The 22,666-nt window shown below is 58.2% G+C and overlaps 1 protein-coding gene across 1 annotated transcript in view; it reads right to left on the reverse strand.

Moving 5' to 3' along the window:
• Positions 1 to 20,312, reverse strand: part of PPARGC1B (PPARG coactivator 1 beta) — a gene marked incomplete at both ends in the record, with an annotated part of 47,094 nt that extends 26,782 nt beyond the window's left edge. Inside the window, one exon of the mRNA XM_080353200.1 lies at positions 20,229 to 20,312. Coding sequence (XP_080209326.1) covers positions 20,229 to 20,312 — 84 coding nt within the window. The remainder of the gene's footprint in view (positions 1 to 20,228) is intronic.
• Positions 20,313 to 22,666: the final 2,354 nt, after the last annotated feature.

A 22,666-nucleotide genomic window follows, 5' to 3' on the forward strand; every position in this document is an offset into this window, starting at 1 on the left:
CAGAGAACGTCTCACGTTGCTGATTGAGTCAGCAGGGAAATGTTCCCGAACGCCCCTGGCTGCTCCCAGCAGCTCCAGTGGCACAGCCGGGCAGCTGCTGGAGCTTTAGGCACCGTATGGATTAGCAGCTCTGCGTGCGATCGCTGCTGCTGTCCTGAAACACAGGATGATGGGATGCAGCCGGCCGCCCACTGCACCAGGGCTGCGAGGTGCCTGCCATGGACGGCGTCCGACCCAGGGAGCCCGGGTGGGACTGTGATCCAGCTTTTATACCACTCGTTGGAAAAGGAAGAGGAATCAGCCAGCCCAACGCATGGAGGAGAGTGACACCAGCCCAGCTGCACCAGCAGCAGTACTGGGAGAGGAGCTGGCAACGGGCTGGGGTGGCACAAGAGATGGCTCCATCCCCGCAACATGTTTCTTTACTACAACTTCTGTGCAACAAAATAAGGCCTTTGCCAAACTACACGGGCCCCAAGCCAGCTCCTTCCAAGGCTCCCTGGGATGCTCTGCTCTACCCATCCTGCAGCGGGTGCCAAGATCTTGTTGCAGGTGTCAGTTTTTCTGTTTGGGGTGTTTTTCCAGCTGGTGCTGAATGTCCTTGACCAGCTTTTCTGCAAAGGTGGCATCAAGCTGGAGGAGCAGGGAAACCTGCCTGTGCTGCATAGTAAAACCCACTGGCAACGTCGTGATGCTTTCCCAGATGCTGCATCTAAATATAGAGTCCTCATTTATTACCCTGCCAGCTGCTGCATTTGGTGCAAGAGAGGCCGGGGGGCTGCACTGATGCTCCCGCTCGCCTGCAGCTAGGGACTGCCTCTACACATCCAGTGCAGAAGCTCACATTGGCTTAAACAGGATGCAAAGTATAAAATAAAGCATGAGCCTTCTCCCCAGGCATCTCTTGAGAAATGGGGTTGGTTTGCTGGTGAAACGCTGTGGGGTCCAGATCCCCCACCCTGCATCCCGGAGGGGTTTAGAGATGTGCTGGCATGAGCAGGTCCTGCCTGGTGGGAAGGGATTCCCCCTGCTCCTGGCGAGAGCAGCGCTGGTACCCAGGCCGCCCGGAGGAGGATGCGCAGCCTCCCGGTGGCCTCCCTGCCGACGGAATGCGGGCATGGCTCCTCACCCAAACCAGCCATGGATGCCAGCGCTCGACCCGCCTGCACTTACTGTCTCCCTGGGGCTACAGGAGAGAGATCGTTTTTGCCAAACACTTGGGTCACACCAGGATTTGTCCCTCTGTTGCACATCCTAGAGGGAAGGAGACACGTCCCAAAATTGATTGGTTCACCAATGGGAAATACAGTGCTGGGGGGGAATGGGTTGGTGACCAGGGCAGGCAGGAGAGGATGGAGATTGTATCTCACATGCCTGGGAGGGCACGAAATCCCCCATGCTCAGCGCTGGGATGTGGTGTGAAGGCAGCTGCCACGGGGCCAAGGCACGGGTGGGAGCAAGAGGGGTGCAGCCCGGGACGCTGTAAAACGCCGCTGGCTGCTGCCCACGCTCGCTCGTGTCCGTGAGCTGCCACCCCACGGCACCATTCCGCTGGCAGCCGACCCCGCGCTGCCCGGGCAGCCTCCCAGCCTGTGTGGCCCCTTCTCCTGAGCTCCAACAGGGGAGCATTTGAGGGGTGGAACTCAGTGGGACCCCAAAGGTGCTTCTGCTAAATCCCCAGCACTGACTCCAGCCTACAGCCCCATCAGAGCCGTCCCAGGAGGTGCAGGGCTGGAGGGCAGAGCAAGCTCCTGGGACCTTTCCTGCCGCTGTCTGGTGACACCGGAGCAGGGGCCCCATGAAAGAGGAAGCCTCAGGCTGTGTGTTTGCTGCCTCCATCACCACATCTAGGAACAATGGGTAAAAAACGGGGATGTGCTGCAAGCCAGCCCCTACCCCCACGCAGCTGGGAAGCCAGGTTGGGCCAAGGCGCTGCTGGCTGCTCACAGCAGCCGTCCCCCCCATCCCCTCCGCTCTTGGCATCGAGTCCCATTGAGACGGGGCCAAGCAGGACGGGAACTCCAGGCATCCTGCCTCCTGCTGCCGGCGCTCCCAGACAGCGGGTTCACGCTGGGACACCTGCTCCCCGGGTGGCCAGGTCACCCTGCTGCCAGCACCACCAGCCGTGGCCACAGCTCCTGCCCCATGACCGCAGCATTGGCCAAAGCAAACAGCCCCACAGCTCCCCAGTCTGCCTGGCCTTTCCCCCACAGCCACCGCACAGGACAAGCAAGACGCTGGGAAGCAGCGGGAGGGAAGGGGTTAATCCATTAATCAACCTTGCTGAAGAGTGGGATGGCACTCACGGGAGTGCCAGCCCTGCACCCCACGCACCCAGCACTCAGACCACCCAAGGGTGTCGCGGAGTGGGGGGGTCTGCTGAGGGCTGGCAGCGCGAACTCCTCTGCGCGAATCGGATCATGTGGTGGTGGCAAAGGCAGCGTGGTGGCTGCTGTGCCTGTGCCACCAGTGACGTGGGCACTGGGGAGCTGCTGGAGTTGGGCGGCACTTCTGCTGCACACCTTCCAATCACACACCCACCCATCGCACACCCTCCCACTGCACACCCACATATCGCACACTCTCCCACTGCACACCCATCCATCACACACCCTCCCACTGCACACCCATCCATCACACACCCTCCCACTACACACCCACCCATTGCACACCCCCTCACTGCACACCTGCCCATGCACACCCTCCCATCGCTGGCACAGGGAAGGTGCGACACAGGCACCCTGAGCATCCCCAGGGCACTCCAGAGGTGACTCCCCCTGCTCCTTGCGGCTGGAAGCTGAGCTGGGTGGCTGCAGAAACAGCCACAGCTTCCCAGGCACAGGTGCACAGTCACACCCCGGGCTGCTGTCCCCATGTGGGACCGGGTAGCACAAGGCACAGGGCTTGTGCAGGGCAGCTGAAAATGTCACCATCCAACCAACGGATCCCAGGCCCCCATGGAGTGTCACCACTGCTATGGGGGCTGCAGGGGATTCCTGCTGCCAGTGGCCCATGGGGACCTGCAGCAGCATAGCGGGGAGGAGCTGGGGCTCTGCAAGCCCATGGGAGCTCCACGCCTAAGAACATCCCCCAGCCCAACCCTGGATACAATGGGATGTGCCCAGTCTTGAAATTCCCATTCAGTCCTCACTTGGGACCAGAGATGGGGGACATATTTTGACCCTTGCCTCTCAAATCTCAACATCTTCTAACCGAGTTTCATGTCTTTGGAGCTTGGTGAAGACTGAAGCAGTCCAGTCCTCACCACATCTCCATGCTCGAGGTGAGCCGGCCAGTCCCTCAGCCAGACCTTACAGACAGCAGCAGTCCTTCTTTTGAGGAACGTCTGGGCTCACAAGGTGGGAGCACGAGAGAGCTCCCGGTGCCTTTGGGGGCTACAACCCCCTTTGCACTTTGTTCTCTGCTCAGGGACCATCCTATGCACGAAGACTTACAGCAACCCCCAAAAAACCCAAAGGTGACCTCTGGAAGATCTCCTCCTCCCTGTGCTGACATCTGCTGAAGCAGCAGAGGGGACACATGGACGCTCTGCTTCTGCCTCCCCCCTCCGCCCCAGAGGCCTTTCCTCTGCTTTCCCCAGGCTTGCGAGGGGCATAAACCCTTGTGCAGTAGCTGGTATTTGGGTAACAGGCCACAGAGCACTGGGAATGCAGAGCCAGGAGCACGCGCTGCTGCCGTCCCGACTGATGGACGTGGCTGCGTCTGTCTGTCCATCAGCACACCAGCAGCGCATACTCCAGCAACTCTCCCACGGCCGCCAGCAAACACTCCCGGGACTCTCAAGTCCAGATGTGAGTGGTGGCAGATGGGGGAAGAGCTCAGAAAGGAGTAGAGCCCGTCTGCCTGCAGCTCTGCCCTCCCTGCCTGCAGCTCTGCCCTCCCTGCCTGCAGGTCTCCAGGCTGGTGGGGCCTCCTGTGGCATCACTACTTTTGACCCCCTAGGACCACAGCTTATTTTGGATGGTGACATGTGCCAGGTGAGACTCTGCTGCTGTCCAGCTGGAAGAAGCCCTGTCCCCTTCCCTGCTGGGATGTTCTTCAATAGGCTCCTTCTTCCTAAACTGCTCAAGTCCCCTAGCCGTGCCTCAGTTTCCCCTCCTCACCCTCCAGCTAATGACAGTGACCCGCTCCCACCTTTCCCCGCAGGAGGATTTTGCTAACGCCTGCCAAGGGATTTGCAGCTATAAAGGGCTCGCTAAGTGCTAACCGTGCCTGGGAGCCGTCTGGCATCCATCCTGGCAGACACCCAGCATCGTCCCAGAGAAACATCTGCAAAAACTGCACCCCACGGCTGCCACCCCCAGCCCCGGGCAGCCCCTCGCCCCGGCCATCGCCCCTCGCCGGGGCACAGGTCCCGTGGGAGGGTGGCAGTGCCCGGGCAGCCGGCACAGTGGACATCCAAAGAAGGAAAGGAGTCGGACGGATGAGGAGCCGGCTGGGCTCCCTGGCCAGCCCGCCGGCCCATACTGTAAAAGGAATGGGAACGGGGACTGCACAGCTCCGGCTCCATCAGTTTTAAGATGGCTGTGGAGCTGAGAGGAGGAGGAGGAGGAGGATGACAACATTAACCCTCCCGGCGCTGTGCTGCAGCCTGGAGCACCGCGGTGAGGACAAATGCCAGGTTTGCAGAGGCTCCACTTAACAGCAGATGGACCGGGGTCCCCCCAACTCCCACCCGGTCACATGCAGCTGGTGATGCTGTCAGGCCTGGGACCAGGAGATGCTGCTCTCCGGCCATGGGGAGGAGAAGGAGGAGAATGAGGAGGAGGAGGAGGCACACAGGGGGTGCCTGCAGGAGGGAGGTGACCCTCCATGGATGCAGGATGCTAAACAGACCCTCAGAGACCCCTTGACCATGGGCTCCCCAAGAAGGTGCCCTGCCCTTCATGCTGTCCCCAGCACCCCACATAGAATCACAGAATCATTTCAGTTGGATAAGACCCTCAGGATCATCGAGTCCAACCATAACCTCACTCTGGCACTAAACCGTGTCCCTAAGAACCTCGTCTAAACACCTTTTAAACCCCTCCAGGGATGGTGACTCCAGCACTGCCCTGGGCAGCCTGTTCCAATGCCCCACAGCCCTTTCCGCAAAGAATTTTTTCCTGATATCCAATCTAAACCTCTCCTGGCACAATGTGAGGCCATTTCCTGTTGTCCTGTCACTTGCTACTTGGGAAAAGAGACCAACCCTCTCCATGCTACAACCTCCTTTCAGGTAGTTGCAGACAGTGATAAGGTCTCCCCTCAGCACCAGGGCTGCAGCACCCCAGCGTGGCTCAGCAGCACCGGAGGGGCAGGAAAGGGGCACCCATGGGTGCCTCCCCTCTGGGCGCCTGCCCGTCGGCACCGCCATCCCTCGCCAGCTGCTCGGCAGGGAGTGTTTGCTCAGCTTCCCTCCTCCCTGTGGACACACACGTGGATAATCACGTTTTTCCTGCTTACTGTTTTCCTTTAAAAACATTGGGCTGGGCTTTCCCTGCACTTTTCTGTGGGATTCATCAGAGCTGCAGGAACCACGCGCAGCGACTGGAGGAGCGAAGGTATCAGCCACTTAATGGCAACTTCCTTTCTCCAAAATGTTTACTGCTCATTGACGTCAAGTAATTATTGAGAATTATTAATTAAGAAAGCATTTAACTGCGTCGCTTTTGTTGAGGCTTTGTCATTACAATTAGTTTATCGGCCAACAGGAGAAACATCAGCCTTTGCAGTTGCTTGGAGCGCAGCAAAACACCTATAATTAATGTCCCTTTCCGCAGCAAGTGTTCTGCTGTGACCTACCTTGGGGACTTGCCTTTCTCCAGGTGTGCCAACCACAACAGCTCTGGAAACACTCAGCCAAAGGGACCTCAGGAGGCCATCGGATAAGAACACCATGTCCCCTCTAGTCCATCAGAGGCAACCACGTGTGGATAGCAGCTCTTTTCAGGAAAGCACCCTGGCCAGGTGCCCTGACCTTGCTGCAGGGTTAATGGGGTTGAGTCCCATGGTCTCTCCATGGCCACCCTGCCAGGCTCCTGGGCTACCCTCTGCCATGTCCCCATGTCTCATGGCACCTGCCTCCCTGTGCCAGCGCTGGCGTCCTGCCGTGGAGCGGCACGAGCGCCGTGTGCCGCAGCTCCTGTCTGAGCGGTGCATGCACGTGCATGCCCCGTGCACAGACCCGAGGCGAGCAGCAACGCGGCTGCTCCGGCACCCAAACCCCCAGCACTGGCTGGAGGAGAGGGGATGGCTGGGAGGCAGGATAAGCCCACGGGATGCTGAGCTGCCTCTTCAGATGGGGGCCTGAGCACTGTCCTGGAATCCTGCCGCAGCTCAGGCACGGCTGGGCGAGCCACAGGCTGGCCCCTCCGACAGCAATGCTGCCTGCTCCTGCCCCTGCTGGGGCACCTGCAGCCCTTCCGTCCTTCCTTCGTTCCCTGGGAAAGCTGATGTCCTGGTGCGCAGCGCGCTGGTGAAGCAGACAGGTTGCGCTCCCAGGGTCGCAGGCTGCAGTCCTGCTGCCTGTGAGGGGAGAACTCCCGCAGCCCTTCTATAGACCAGGCTGCAGGTGACTTCCCGATGGCTGCAGACAACTGCAGCCCCGGCACCCCCAGCCCCATGGTCCCAGGCTGGTGTAGCCCCTCGCAGCCCCGGTGCACGCACCCCCAAGGCACAGCACCAGGAGGGGCCGGCAGCCCCCGCTCAGCAAGTGGGTCAGCTATATATAAATGGAGCAGCCTCAGCAGCACCAGTACCAGGCACCTTCCTGCCTTGCATCATTGCCACCCTAAAAACCACAGCCTGGAGATGGAGGCTGGCTCAGCTCGGGCTGTGGTAGACATGAAATGCTGCCATGTCGCCAGATTCACTGCTGAATTCTCTTCAGCTGTCTCCCTGAGAGTCCCCAGCTCCATGCCCTGCTCAGCCAGGGCGGCTGCCATGGAGGCTGCGGGGGGACCAGGTGGGACTGATGTCCACAGAAGGGATGCTACCAGGAGGCGATGGCTGCAAGCTGTGTGTGTACTCCTCCATACAGAGCAGGCCCCCAGGAGGGAGATTTCAATTTCTTTTCATTGAAACCAGCTGCCCCAGCTCCCGTGCACCCAGGCAACAAGCTCAGAACCTGTCATTAAGGCTGGGCGGGCAGCTCCTGGGCCCAAGGCGCACAGGCGTGCCCGCTCAGCAGCATGCACGGCTTTGGCTCGCAGGGTGACACTGAGCAGCCCCAGGGCAGCACATCGCTGGGTAAGGACATTGTGCAGGAAGAACGTGCAACTGGGCAGTTCAGTCCCAGTCTCCCCTGTGAGCTGCACCCCAAGGGCAGATGTGTTCCCCAGTGCAACCCGCCCCCCTCAGCCGCACTGCCGCAGTTTTGGGGTGTGGTAAATGCGGTGCTGAAGCCCAGGTGATGCATGGTTTGGGGTGTTTTGGGTGGCTGCCCCCTCCGCAGTTGCACCAGCACCATGCAGGACGAGAGGGCTGGTGTTCATCCTGCACCCCCGCGAGCAGCTGGAAAAGCCCTTTGCAGCCTGCAAGTCTCCAGTTGTCTACAGTCCAACATCACCAACTTCTCACCCAGCCCGGAGGGTTGGTTATTAGGGAAAAACACTTTAATGAGGCAGCTCATTAAAGGCAGGAACAGATTAGCCCAGGAACCTGAGGAACTCTGTGACTGCCGAGTTCAAGAAGAGGAGAAATAGGCCTTTCCCTGGCAGGGGTAGGAGGTGCTGCCTCAAAGCAGTGGGCTGAACCCACGAATCCTCAAAGCTCTTTCAAAGCCCCGCACCCTCCCAGGAGTCTGCATGAACTCTGAAGATGGAAAATGCTGGGAAGGGAGGACCATGGCTTGAAACCTAAGAAAACACCCACTAAAATACAAGTGGAAAATACTCCATCCCTGGTAGTCAAGTTCAGGCACTGCCTCCTCTACTGATCAAGCAAAACCCTAGCACCAGCGTGGACTTCCAGCAGCGATGCTCCAGGGAGAAATCCTCTGGCATGACACAGCCCCGCTGGAGGGGAGCGACGTGGGAGGAGAGGCAGAAGGCGAGCAGAGTTCAGAGCTATGGTCACCAGAGAAAAAATAACCCTGGAAAAAGAATCCCACTCCATTTCCCACTGCAGAGAAAGGTTTGCAGATCTTCTCTTTCCACCACCAAATGAAGCATTGGCGAGCAGTGCAGCACCCCGGGAGGTTGAGGTTGCCTCAAAGCCACTTGGGCAGCAAGGAGAAGATTCAGGCCCATGCAACGGCCATTATGGATGAAGGTGGGAACGGCGCTGCTGAAGACAACTTTGTGAGCAGGTACTATTAACAGCAATACTATAGCGCTTTTTCTTTTTCGTTTTTGCTTTCTGCAAGGCTCTCTCTGGGATTGGCGGACACTAACGGATTGGGCCCTGCTACAACGCCAGGGAAGCGCCCGCGCGTTCGCCTCGCTGGAGCCCAGCAGCAGGACAATGCCCTCGAGGAATGAGACCAGCAGCAAGCGGCCAACTGAGCCGGCCACCCACCACCACCACGGCACAGCAGCGCCGGCCACCCGCCACCACCGTGGCACAGCAGCGCCGGCCACCCGCCACCACCGCGGCACAGCAGTGTCGGCACCCACCACCACCATGGCACACCAGTGCTGGCCACCCACCACCACCATAGCACACCAGTGTCGGCCACCCGGCACCACTGTGGCACAGCAGTGCCAGCCACCTGCCACCACCGTGGCACACCAGTGCCGGCCGGGCTCGCAGACCAAGCATCCCATGTGGGAGCTGCTGGCGAGGCTGCCACCGCACTGGTTTCCATGACGACTTCAGCACTCGGCGCGAGATGGAGATGACGGGATCAGCCAGGAAAGTAACTGAGCAGAGCTGGCATCCTCCGTCTGCCGCGGCCGGCGGCACAGCCCTGCGCAGCCGGCTGGCACAGGGTGAAGCCCGGGGAGCTTCAGGGCATCTGGGTCCTCCTTGTGTTACGGGGCATGTGCTGGCTGCCAGTTGTCCCTGTGAAGTGGAGCCTGCCCATCCCATCGGTCCCACTCTGACACCTTCACAAAGCGCAGTCCAGGTCTCAGCCTCAGCCCCGCGCTGGCTGGGTGCACACCCAGCACCAGAGCACCCAGCACCAGAGCACCCAGCCCCATTTGTGTCCCCAGCTCTCGCCCTGGTGCTGCTTTCCCACTGCTGGTGGGGCTGCCTCCCCAGCGGCACCACCTCGGAGCACACACATCCATTCACACCCCGGCTCGCGGTGCTCAGCTCCTCTCTGCAGCCCAAGGAGACACTGCAGGCTGGGGATGAGCTGGCACCGGGGCCAGCCAAGCCCAGCAGTACTAGCCTGCACCACAACAGCCCTTATCCTCACCAGCCCTCAGCCCCAACAGAGGCTTTCCCTGGCTCCCAGGTAACCTAAGATCCAGCGCTCCAGCCAGACACGCTCAGTCAGATGCCCAGGGACAGTGCAGAGCAGCGGGGAACCAAACACCTGCAGCTTATGACCCCCACTGATACAATCCCCCCAGCCCCAAAAGGCACCGGCGCCCAGCCGAGGAGCGCTCCTGGGGGACCATGTCCCCTGTCAGGCCACCGCGTGTGGCCGCTGCTTTCTAGGCTGCTGGCGCGGAGCACGGGGCTGCGGCAGCGCGGCTGGGACCCCCGGCACCCCCTCCCGCCGGATCCTGCCGTGCACACTTTTATTCCAGCAGTGCAATTAGCCTTGCTGACCCCTGAAATCCTCAGCCTCTCTAAGCAGCCATGCATTAAATCCTGGATCCAAGAGTGGAAATAGACTTCGTAAAAGGCTTACGGCCCTATTTATTACATTTTACGCATGACGGAGCCCGACAGCACAGCAACGGCGCTGCGGTTGGTGCTGGCTCTGCCTCTGTGCCAAGGCAGATGGACAGACAGACAGGCAGGTTTGGAGCAGGCAGCAGAGCCTTGGCGGGTGTCTCCTCCCGGCTGGGCTTTGGTTGCCAGCTGAGTGCTTCCTGAGAGGCAGGCAGGCAGGGATATCGATCTAGCTGAAAGCTAACACTGCTCTCGGGGCTGGGTAACCGTATCTACTGCACATTTGTATTCCTTAGAGCAGGGCAGGAGGGCTGCAGCCATCTGCTGGAGCGGCTCGGGGATCCTGGGGATGCTGCAAGCCCTCTGACCGCATCTCCAGATCTCCAGCACCGCCTCCTCCCATTTCAATGCGCAGCTTTTACCTTCTCTATTTCACCTCCACCTTGCTACGGCCAAATAACACAGACCGCAGGAGGGCATCACCAAAACAGCAGGGTCCTTCACTGACACTTCCCCATGGGTGCTCCTGCCCTGGTGGGATGGCAGAGGTGGCAGAGGACCCTGCACAGCACCTGAGCACTGGCAGGAGGCTGCAGAGCTCTGAGCTGGGCAGAGGGCACGGCGAGGGACAGGGATGGGCAGCAGAGAGACAGGGAGGTGGTCACACATGCCTGCATCCCCCAGCCATGGTGTGCAGGGGAAGCAACAAGAAAAACACAGGGATGAAGGCTCGAATAGCTGAGACACCCTCTGCTTTCCCACATCAAACAGCAGGAATCCTCCCACATGTCTCCATCAGGGCCCGAATCAGCAGACAGATGAGGGAGCCCCTGCAGCAGCGCTGGGCAGTCAGGCTCTCGCTGTCAGTGCTGCAAAGCGGGGAGGAGCAGAGGGGGCACACAGCAGTGCTGCAGAGACTCGAGCAGCACACCGTGTGCTCCTCACCCCGAGTCCCTGGGACACTGGCACACGCAGACACAAACAGCAGCTCCCCGCTTCCTCGGAAGGGACCCACAGCATCCTCATTACAGGGCAGTCAGACACATCAAGAAACAAAAGCAAAGGCCACCGTGTGCACCTCTGAGATACTTGGTTTCCACCAAAATCTGGTGCAACATGCAAGCCTTGCTGATCCCAGGCGGCGCAAGGGAACCTCACCATGCCATGTGGGCAAGCTAGCGAGGTGCTCAGACCGCTCAGCAAACCCAGCTCTCGTGCTCACTCCAAACGCAATGAGGGGTCTTGTGCGTATGCAGAAGCGGGTCCATGGGATGCGCACGATGCCCGGATCCTGCTGCTGCCGACATCTCAGCCACGTGCGTGGGTCCCAGTGCCCGCGAGGGAGGAGAGTGCATGTCCCTGGCAGGGGGAAATGGCACTAGCGGGGCATCCCTCAGCTCGGCATTTCAAAGCGTCATTCCCATATCTTTCACTAAAAGAGCTCAAAGGCCTTTGACGCCTGCAGTGCCTTGTACACCTCTTAAGCAGCAGGACCTTCGCCCTCCCTTGCCTTTCCCAGTCCGTGTCGCACCACTGGCTCTGCTCCAGCAGCCCTGAATGATCCCCAAGGTGCCACATCCCCACGAGACCCTTTGGCAGGGCAGGACCCTGAGGTTTCACTCTGTAGCTCAGCTCTGCTCCTGAGCTTCAGCACAGCTCCTTCCTCCAAGGGGAGGCGATGGCACGTTACCGGACAGCGTGTTTGGGCATAGATGGGCTCTGGCCTCAAAAGGCACAGAGACATTTAGAAAAAAACCCTGCAGTTCACATCTCAGCAGGTTCCTGTTGCCCCACCAGTCACTGCCACGAGCTCCCCACAGCCCCAGGGTAGCTGCAAGCCCACCCTGTAACGGCAGGGGAATAACCCTCCCAGCTTGACCGAAAGAGGTTTAAATTCCCCCTAACATCCATCCACAAAGGTCCCATACCCACCAGGGCACTCGCAGGCTAATCCTCCCTCCAGAGCAGCTGCTATATTTAGACATCTAAATGCGACAGAGTGGCTCTTTCCAAAAAATAGTTAGTTTGGGTTACATAAATACAGAGAGAAACTTGAAAGCTGTGTTTCCAGGTCCTTGCGCTGCCATAAGCGAGCAGCAGAGACAAGGACAGTCTCCTTTAATAATCTGCCTTTATTTTCGACTTGGCCACATGTGTGGTGGGTTTCCAGCTCCTCCGGGCAGCAGGCAAGCCCTCGGACACCAACGGGAAGAAGGGCATCAGGAGCTTCTGATGCACTAACACAGCAATGGAGAATCCATCCCTGCAGGCAGGCCAGGCAGCACAACCCATAGCACAGCCAGGAGTCAACTGAAGTAAATAAACCGAGCAGCTCCAGCCCTCCCCATCCTGACAGTCCCCCGTGACACCCCTCCCTGCTCAGCTGCCGCTTTCCTTCCTCCTTCCTTCTGCATCCACTTCCACGTCCCAAAGCCTCTGGTGCCAGAAGGAGCAGAGATAGAAGTGCATGAGCACGTCCCAAACAACCCCAGAGCTGTGGGGCAGGGGCTGCGGGGCAGGGGCTGCCCCTGCTCCCAGCTCGGTGCAGGGTGCTGGGGATGCTGGTCGCTGGTCACCAGCAAAGCAGCTTCCCCATCAGAGCTGGGTGACAACATGCACTGTGGGGCTTTCTGGGGACATGTACCACGTGCTTTCATTTTCAAAATATATATAAATAGACATACTTACTCCCTCCTAAAAGGACATGGCAACAAGAAAATATAAAGTAAGGAAAAAAAAAAAAGCTCAAATACCATCCAACCTTTCAGCCTGGGAAAACCACACAGTTCTCATAGGTCTGAGCTCTGTTACCTGGGAAATGGGTTTCAGCACCCAAACCCCACATGTGTCAGTCTCCTGGTGGGGCCCACACAGAGGCAGAAACTTCCTTTTTAAGAAAAACATCTGCAATTTTTTCTTTTCAGTATTAGCACAGCTAGGTCATGTGCAAGCTGGCTCGTAAGGAGACACGATGCTGCTTGGTTTAAATCTCCAGCTATGCAAAGCTCTGGGGTTTCTACTGTTCAAGAGGTGTAAAAATCCTCCTGTCATTACGATGCTGGAAGGTGGCGCTGAGCCACACACACCTCACACAGGCCCCGGGGCAGGGGGAAAGGAAAGCAGCTAAGCAGCCGCGCTTTAAAGGGAGCCGACAGCAATGCAAAGTTTAATTAGCTTGAAGCCAAGGGCTATGGAAGGTGCAAACATTCGCAAGTCCCGGGGAAATCAGGAGAGAGGGACTTGAGCTGGAGCAAAGTTCGGTCCCGCCGTGCGGGGCGCCAGGTGAGCAACCTCTGTGTGCCGGGAAAGGGCACGACGTGCTCGCCTGGCACGAACCGCGGCGCAGCCCCGGTGTCCTGCCCTGCCCTCCGCAGCACCGCTGTCCTGCCAGCAAAATGCGCGAGGAGCCGAGGGACCGCGGCTGTGCCCGCCGCTGCGGGCACGCAGTGCCCACCCAGGCTGGGCATGGACACGCCAGAGCCTGTCCCTGCTCCAGACCTCAAGGGGAGTGCGATGTTTTGCACCTCCAGTTCCTTGCCGTTAGCCCAGCACACGCACGACCATTTACCCCGGTGGCAACCAGCCACTAAGCCAGCTCGGCTGCTGCGGGGCTGACTGGAGCTCAGCCCCATCGGTCCCGTGTGCGTGCGAAGGGTCATGGTGGTGTCCTGCTGGGACATTTCCCAAAACACCCCACAGCTACATTTGTACTTTCTTCATTTAAAAAAAATAATAATGTAACTCCTACCCAGGCACTCTGGCTGAAAAGAAAGCAAGAAAGGGCTCAGCGAGAATGCTGCTGTGGCTGGGGACAGCTGGGGCTGCTCGGGCTGCGGGTCCCTGGCGGCAGAACAACCAGGTCCCCAGCTGTCACTTGCATGCAGCAAAATCTGCAGTTCCCCCTCATGCAGGCAGGAGGGAGGAGAAGAAACAGGATTAGAGGCAGCTGGGCTTCCTTCCGCGCACGAGGCGCAGCCCAGCACGCTGCCCCGGCTCAGCTCAGCCCCAGCAGCCCCCGCCTGCGCCAGGATGCTCTGCCCGCTCCCCTTCATCTCCCCCCACCACAGGATTTCCTTGCTCTTGATGCACATGAAAATTAGGAAATGAGGGCTCCTCGGGGACTAGGTGGGGAAGGCAGCGTTTGGCGGGGGGAAAGGATGACATCTCCCACACCCCTCTCCCGCCGCCCCATACGCTGGGGTCAGATGGGGTCCTGCAGCCTCCCCAAACAAAGGCCGGGGAAGCAGAAGTGACAGCGGCGATGAACTCTCTGCAAACTGAAACAGGAACACGGGGCTGTTTCGGCCGGCGTGCTCCCTGCGCTGCAGGCAGCGACCGCAGGGCGCAGGAGCGGTGCAGAGGAGGAATTCAGAAAATGCATCTCCGTGAAGATAGGCTGCCCTGCAACCGCGGCAAGAGCTCCAGGCACTCGTTTTATTCTCTGCCACCTCAGCACAAAAACATCCATATAAAGCACGTGCCGCTCTGTCCCAGGGGAGGGGAAAAGTGTCACATCAGCCCTCCTGGCGCACCAGGGGCTCTCTGGCTCGGCCCCCATCACACCGGCTCCCCCTCGCCAAGGGCAGAGCTCCTGCTCCCAGCTGTGAGGGCAAACACTTGGCTGCCTGGGCGAGCAGGGTGCATGGGAATGGTGGGTATGCACAGGCAGGTATAAAAAGCTCCTGTGATACTCCAGCAGGACCCTCATCGTGCTCCCCCAACAAAGCTGATGGTACGGGGCACTTGGTAGGCAGCCAGCAGCTGCCAGCTTGGCCTGGGGGCGGCAGGGATGCAAGATAAGCAAAGCATTTTCCCTAAATCCCCAGTGGGATCAAAGGTTAGCCCCCCAGGGCTGCCACGGTCTCCACACCCCTAACCAGCAGATACCAGACTTGCCACATGGGCGACGTCTCCCCGGGAGGTTTCCAGCTCTTACAGGGCCAAAGAAGATCTCCAGCTTTTTTATTTCCCTGTCTCAATTATGAAACGAACCTATGTAACGTAGCAATTCACAGCAGCTTGACCCTGGCGAGGTGCAGCGAGACGGAGCACGGTAAGGAGAGGGCTGATCAGACCCCAAGCGCAGCCAGATCTGTGCAAAGTCCTTCAGCGTTTCTTGGAAGCTCCCATTATGAAAAAAAAAGCAGTAAATAAATAAATAAATAAATAAATAGCCAGAGCTCAGGAAAAGTGCTGAAAAGCAGAACAGCCAAGTGATAAGGGAAGGGAAACACATTGGCTGGACGATCACCCTGTGCCTATGGTGCGGCTGCCCCTGGAAGTAGGTCAGTACCTCACCTGACCACCCGCCCCATTAACCTCAACCTTTAGTCTCTGGCTCATTCCTACAAGCAGAGGCCGCTTAAAACATCCCCTTCCAGGTGCTCACAGAGGGTGGCTGGCCAGGCAGCGGGCAGGTGGTGAGAACTTACCCTCCCCAGCACAGCACGTGGGCAGGGGAGCCCACTGCCTGCTCTTGGGGTGCGGGCAGGGGCTGCCCCAGCCCATGCCCCGCCAAGGACGAGGAATGCCACGTGGCCGGGACCATGACGGTCATCCCGGCACAGCCGCGCTGGCAGCGGTGGCTCCGGCATGTACAAAGTTCCCCCGCTGCTAAATCGCTTCAGGCTGCCAAGCAGTCACGAGAAATCTAAGCCCGCGCAGGGTTGCCATGGAGCAGGGCTCTGCCACGGGAGCCCAAAGCCGATTCCTCCAGCAAAGGCGTCTGCCGACCGAGGCCCTGCCGGCACCTCGTGTCCCTGGCTCTTCTCGCCCCGGCTCCTTGGTGATGGCAAAGGAGTACAACATGCGCGGTCCCAGAGCAGCCTCGTCTCTGGGGACAGCGCTATCCCAGCAGAGCCAGGGCCCCCTCTGTGCCAGAGAGCCCCACATGGCACTTGTGCTGAGCGTGCCCTGCAGGGATGGTGCCCCTCACACCGGGAACACCATCCCCAAGGCCATCGGCAGGCAGAAGCGGTGGCTTTGGTGGCGTTTGCCCTGCAGGCACTGGGCAGCGAAGGCACGGGCTGTCCCCTCGCAGCCTCCGCACCGGCTGGATGGGTGACGTCCCCTGTGGGTGCTGGCACACGCTGGCCAAGCATGCCTTTGCTGGCACTCTGCCTGCTGGCAACACGGACACAGGGCTCTCGTGCTCTGCCACGAGCTGCACCCCAACCCCACCACGGGAAATGTCTGAGCCTGGCGGGCTCAGCACGCTGGCAGCACAGCAAACCACCTGCCACGAACCAGCCGCTGCATCCCCAGCCCCGTGCCAGGCACTGCAGGACCCATTCCTCAAAGCCAAGAAGGGGTTTGGGGCAAGAAGAGCATCCCCAGGGCATCGTTCGTTGGACAATCGACAACACTGAAATGCCAGAGCAAGTGGAGTTTCTAAGTACAAACAGGCTTTTGACATTGGAAAGGTTAATGTGGAGAGAGATCTATCTCCTTCACAAAGCTCCCTTCGCTGGAGGCACTAGGTTGAGACCTTAATTATTCACCTGTTGGAGAGGTGCCTTTCCATTATGGCACGAGACTGGAGCAGGGGTGTGCAGGGAGGAAAGCCCACGGCACGGGCAGCGCTGGAGCCCTGCCAGGGTGGAGAGCACCCGGGGATCTGCTCCAAAGCCGGGGGTGCCGGCAGGCAGGAGTGTGGAGGGGCTCCCCGAGGGGGCGGATTTCAGGCTAGCCCTCCTTTCCCTGCAGCTGCTCTCCCGGCTCGGAGCGGCAGGCTCAGCAGCGCGCCACACTCGCCATCTCCGGCAGCCACCGCTGCAGCTGCCGGCATCCTCAGCAACCGCCACCACCCGCCTTGCAAACGTACCGGCACGGCCTCTGCTAAATGCCACCATGCCACAGCCTCCCAGTGCCACCCGCAGACAGCGAGGGGGTCTCCAGCCCCCGCAACGCAGTGGCCCTTCAACCCAAGCTGCCGCAATTCAGCCAGGCTGCAGACACACTGTGCACAGGCCTCTGGGCTGCCTCAGTCATCCAGACCACCCAAAAATCTTCGAGAAAAGCTGCGTAAAAAGAAGAATATCAGTCTGCTCAGTGAGGACTGTCAGAAATTCGGGATGCATCCCTACGTCACTACCAGCAGTAACAATCCATCTGATGGGCTGCTTTTCTACCCGGGGCTTCACTGTGCCTCCCGCGCTCATCAATGGATTAAGCTGTTAGCAGGAAGCTGAGAAGTTAAAGAGAGAATATTGTATTTCAGTTTGTGTGATCTTTAAGCATCTCTCTGAAAAGCAGCTTGTTGGTTTGGGTTTTTTTTCCCCTGCTGCACTTTATTTGGAGTTCTTAAACAAATGGAAGCTGCAAGATCAAACTGTCTCTGCCTCTTGCGAGGATGCTGAGCGGTGCCAGCCGCTCCGCGGTGCTCTCGGCAGAGCCGCCGGGCTGGCACTTTCCAGCACCTGGTACCAGCAGACGAACCAGCTCCAAACAGCTTTATGGCTCCGAGTGACAAAAAGTGGCACAAAACAGATTAAGCGGGCCCAGAAATGACATGTTTTGAATCTCAGCAAAGCCAAATCGCTTTTTTGTTTTTAAAAAGGGAAAAGGAGTTGTCAGGAGAACGGCAGACATCAAGTGAAAAACCCTGATTTTCTTTCTGTAGCAATGCAGGTACCACGTGAACCATCGCTGGCCTCGATATTTAAATAGAGGTTAGCAGGCATCCTCAGCAGAAGCCCATATAATTAAGGGTCTGATACAAATACCATGTCAAACCTTCACTGTGCATCTCCCCGAGAGCCCATCTGACACAAATACCACGTCAAGCCTTCACCGTGCATCTCTCGGAGAGCCCTTCTGCGGATTCATCCCCTGCAGAGGAAGGAATCCCCTGGCACCCGCACGCACCCAACTGCAAAACCTACTGCAAAAGCAAGGACTGGGGAGGAGCGTGGGGAAGCGAGGAGGGGAGTCAGAGTTCCTCAAGATTTCCACGAAGGAAACAGCTAATATTCATGATCTCGTGGCCTCCTGACATTGTAGCCTCACAGGATAATCTGATCTCGTGCTGGAGCGCTGGGGACTTCGCGGAAGCAGCGTTCGGGCTTCATTGAGGAGTCAGTAACCCGGTTGTAAGCAGAGGCTCGTACAGTAGTAATGGGGAGAGACGTCAGCGGCCAGCCCGGGACCGCCTCCCGCTCCGAGTTACAGAGCAGGCATGTGACAGCAGCCCCGGCTGGAGCCCTCCCTGCACTTTCATCAGAGGTTAAGGTACAAGCACAACACATGCTTACAACTTCAGGCTTTTCTTAAGCAAATCCATGCAAATCATAGCTGGGGAGGGGGGGATTTTTTTTCCTTTATTTTTTTCTCCTTTTTCTTTTCTTTTTTTCCTCAGCCTTTAACCCCACTGTGCGCGCGGGACAGAGAGGAAATGCAATTATCAGAAGCAGGCGCGGGGCGGGAGAGCAGACACAGGCTGCACAGCACTGCCGAGGGAACCCGCAGCGGGCTGCAAAGATCCCTTTGCTGCTCTTCACGTTATGCGCCCTGCGGACGTCAAACTAGCACTGTGTGCCCATACCTATACTGCTCCCTCCAGTATAGTGCACATAGGGGAGAATGAGACAGAAAGACAGCTCAGGCACAGCAAACCATACTTTAAGAGATGCCATAAAAATGGTCTCATTTAATCATAGGCCATTTTGCAGTCCCAAATTTTGCAGGGGATATTCACAACATGGTGGTTTTGCACCACAGAAGGATGACAATTCTCAGGATTTTTCTTTTCCCCTAAGTAGTCCCTTTTTGAAACAAGATTCCTAAATTGGCATGTCAAATGCTGACAGAAAAAGCAAACCGAAACAAGCCTTGCGATATGTGCTGCAATCACATGAGCTCTTCATTTCATGTTAAGCATGTGGAGAACGGGCAGGTTATTGCAGGAAGAGGAGCCAGGAACTTTCACCTGACCAAGGAGCAGCAGGTCTGGTGAGAGCCGCAGCCTTTCTGCCACTTCCCAGGGATGCCATCCCATACAACCAGCTGCCTCTTCTCTAGCCGACGGTTCCCTCAGCATTAATAAATCCATCCAAATCAGAAAACACAAACCGCTTACAAAATCTTCTCGGCCTACTTCTCACCCTTCCTGACCCTTCTGCTGTAATCAACCTGTCAGCAGCTCTTCGTTAACAACCAAAGATGCCACCTCCCCCCAGCTCTGTCCCCAGCGAGCTGCCCGGGTCCCGTGCCAAGCGGGCGGCTCTGGAGCTGGTGCATGCGAGGAGAGGCGCCGGACCACATCAATCCAGCTGGTGGCAAGACCTGCCTGGTTCTGTCTGGCACATGTACCAGGAGCAAATCTGATTTACCAAGCCTTGAGATCTTATTTGTTTTGAACCCAAACAGCAGGATTAGTCCCCGTCCCATTCCTCACACACACGGTCCCGCTGTTTGCAATCAGGTGAGAGAGCAAGGGTTGGGATGAATGTGCTAGCTTCACAATCAAAGCTATTTTGTAATCTGTTGTTATGAAAGTGAAGGGCTGGAGGGATGATATATAACTACAGAAAACTCTTCCACTTGCACCAGTCTCATCAATCCAACTGCAAAATGCGCGGTTGTGCTCCAGATCAGTCACGGCTCTTGCTACTGCCCGGCTTATTGTATAGCGCCAGTCTTCCACCCCCCAAAATGGAAAAGCATGCAAGCCCTATAGCCAGCACGGCTCGCTCTCGTGATCGTGCGGGAGCTGCCAAGGAGCCTTAATCTGATTTTAATATCCAGCTCAGTCCAAAAGCGAGCCCATCCACGTTTTGGAGCCACTGACTCGCAGCACCGAGACCCCTCTCCCTGTCACCCGCCCCGTTCCCAAACCGCCATCCCCCAAGATCCCAGCCCGTATGCGTGTAACTGACGCTCGGCATGACTCATCCCACAGCCCGGCTCTTATCAGCCCCCACCGCGCAGCCCCCTGCGGAGCGCCCCCCCGCACCGCGGCGTCCCCCTCCCCACCTCTGCAGCGGGGGGACTGTTGCAAAGGGGTGTGTGTGGGGGGGTGCCAAAACCGATCGACCCATCAACTTGTCCCCCTCCCTCCCAAATTCCCCGCGCGGGGGGGGACGCGGGAGTCCACGTGCGAATGGTGCTGAAAGCGCCGGCGGGGCTGCGGGGCTGCTGCCGCGCCAGGGCCGCCCCGAGGCCACGGGCACGGAGAGAGCTGCGGGGGCGGCCGCGTTCTGCGCCTCCCCCCTCCCCTTATTTCCCTCTCTGCGCATCCGTGGAGCAAACGGGACCCCCGCAGATCCTCCGGGCACCTGGGGTAAGAGCCGGCCCCCGCACTTCCCCCAGAGGGGGGATGCGGGAACCGGCTTTTCCCCTCCATGTGCCCGGGAAGCGGGGAGTCTGCCGCCTTCCCCCCGGCAAGTTGCACCGCGCTGCGGAGCCGGACAGCAGAGCCCCTGCACCGCCTGCCCTACCTGGCTGTCAGCGAGGTAACTGAAGACGAAGGAGGAAAGATCCTCATCGAGCAGAGAGCTGCAATCCGGCCCCGGCTCCGCCATCTTCCACCTCCGGCTGGGGCTGAGGCGGCACCGAGCATGCAGCAGGCGCGGCGGCGGCGGGGAGCCGGGCGGCCGGCGGGGCGGAGCCGCCCGCAGCCCCCGCCCGCCGGCTGCGGAGCCGGGGAGGGCGGCGGAGGAGGGACGGGGGCGGGAGGGGGCGGCCGCGGGGGGAGTGCCCCGTGGGGCTTGCGGCCACGCGCGGGACACGCACCCACTTGAAGCGCTGCTGTGCGCAGCTTAGAAGTGCCCGCCCTTAGAAGTGGGGGCATCCCGGGGTGCTGCCGGCATCACAGTGCACTGCTCAACAGTCCCCAGATCACCCCGTGTTGAGATACATAAACCCTGAGTGCTCGTGTTGAGCAGAGGGTCACATCCAGGCTTAACCGAGGACACTTCCATGCTTGCAGAGTGCACCATGGGGCTTGCAGCCACACATGGGGCACAAGCACCTTCCTGCAGGACATGCACCCACTTTAAGCACTGCTGTGTACACCTTAAGAGCCCAGCCCTTACAAGTGGGGGTACCCAGCACCAGCGGGCACTGCTCAACAGTCCCCAGATCACCCCATCCTGAGATACACAAACCCTGAGCGCAGTGTGGTCCCTTCCAGGCTCGGTGGGTCTGCACTGGAGTGGGGCCAGGTGACTGAGAGCAAAGAGCAACAAGAAGGAAAAGACCTGCAGGTTTCTCTCGTTTTCATCTCAGTGCTCATCCCACTGTTGCTACGAGCATCTTGATGTCATGCACATCATTTTTCTGTCTCAGGTTTTGAGGTGTATGCTAAAAGCCATTTCAGAAATAATTAATGACAGGACCAAAAATCTCATGAATGTTCTATTTACTTACCTGTAGCAATTACATGGAAAAGAGCATGGTTTGGCACTGCAGCCTGAATTAGCTGATACACAACCAACCAAGTGGTAACACCTGCAGCTTAATGGCTCCAGATTCTCAAATGCCCTCAGGTTCATCAGTGTAAATGGCTGATGAAGCAAAGCAACATGGAGCGATGTAGGTGTTGGGCTCCAATGGGTGAACAGAAGGTGCTCTTTCCTCTGGTAGGAAAGGCTTGTTGCCTATCTGTGTTCTTGCCTTGCTATTGTTTCAAAGGGAGAGCTGTTTCTAGCCACTCTTCGATACCCTCCAGCCCCGCTTTGGTTCAGTACATGCTATGAACACCATGCAATGTAGCAACACTGGATTTTCCCTGATGATCCCAAGCCTTGCATCAAAACATGTCAGCACCCAGCGTGTGTAATATCATATGGCTGGTGAGAGCTGGGCTGGGACAAAGCTGCTGCCAACTCTTCCTCATTGCTGCAGCACTTTATTACTAATTACGTTTATGAAGTGCTGAAACAGTTACCCAAGGTGCTTTTCAAGCTGATCTGCCAGCGATGAAACTTCTGTTCCCGTGGGTGGGAGCTCTGGGCCCAGAAAGGCGCTGCGGGGATGCGGCTCCCGGCAGGCCCGGCACGGCCCCGGCCAAGGAAACTTCCTTGCTCTGGGGCACGTGCAATTTCCTGCAGACCAAGACTTGAACGCCCAGTTGATCCTGCTGGCCAGTGATCTGGAATGCATTCTCCCCCTAGTCTCCACTTTGCAGAAGATGCATGCTCTGATATCTATGGAGACAGGAGGTGCGCTGAGAACAGGGGGGATGTTTGCCCTGTCAGAGGAAGCAGGAGGACTGGAGGGCTTCACTATCAAAGCAGTCCTTTGGGAGGAATTTGTTGCACGAAAGGCGAGGTTCTTGTTTGAGTATCTCGTGATTTCCTTTAAACCAGTTGTGCTCAGATAGGAAGTAACCATTCATGGGAAGTACTTGTGAAACATTCTAAAATCAGGCTGTGCATAGCCACATGTTTCAGAAACACCTTTTCCCATCTGGTGTGTGCACGCAGAGTTCCTTTCTCCTTGCTTTCTAACCCAAGAAGACAAGCCCTTTACAGTCCTCGAGCGGCACAGCTCGCGGGCCATGGGGTGCAGTGATCCACATGGTGGGCTCGGCCAGGATCTTGGCAGCAGCGAGGAGAATGAGGAAAGCAGAGCCCAGCCTGTGCTGCTCCATTTCTCCTCTGGACAGAGACAGGTTAGGGCTTCTTTCAGCCAAGCAGGCAAAACTGGATGGGACATCGGGGTCAGGCTGCCCTTGTGCTGAGAGGGAGTCAGACGGCAGCAGAGATGGAGCAGAACGGGCGCATCTCAGAGTGCTGGACTTGTCGCTACTTCGGGCTTTCAGTGGGATCCCAGAGGATGAAGTACAGTTGCTCACGTGGCTACAAGTCACTGTTAACATGCTTCAACTTTTGCTGCTGACTGCTCTGGACTTCTGCATAGTGCAAGCATTTTT

This window comes from Nesoenas mayeri, assembly GCF_963082525.1.
Source record: "Nesoenas mayeri genome assembly, chromosome: 14".
NCBI classification, from domain to species: Eukaryota; Metazoa; Chordata; class Aves; order Columbiformes; family Columbidae; genus Nesoenas; species Nesoenas mayeri.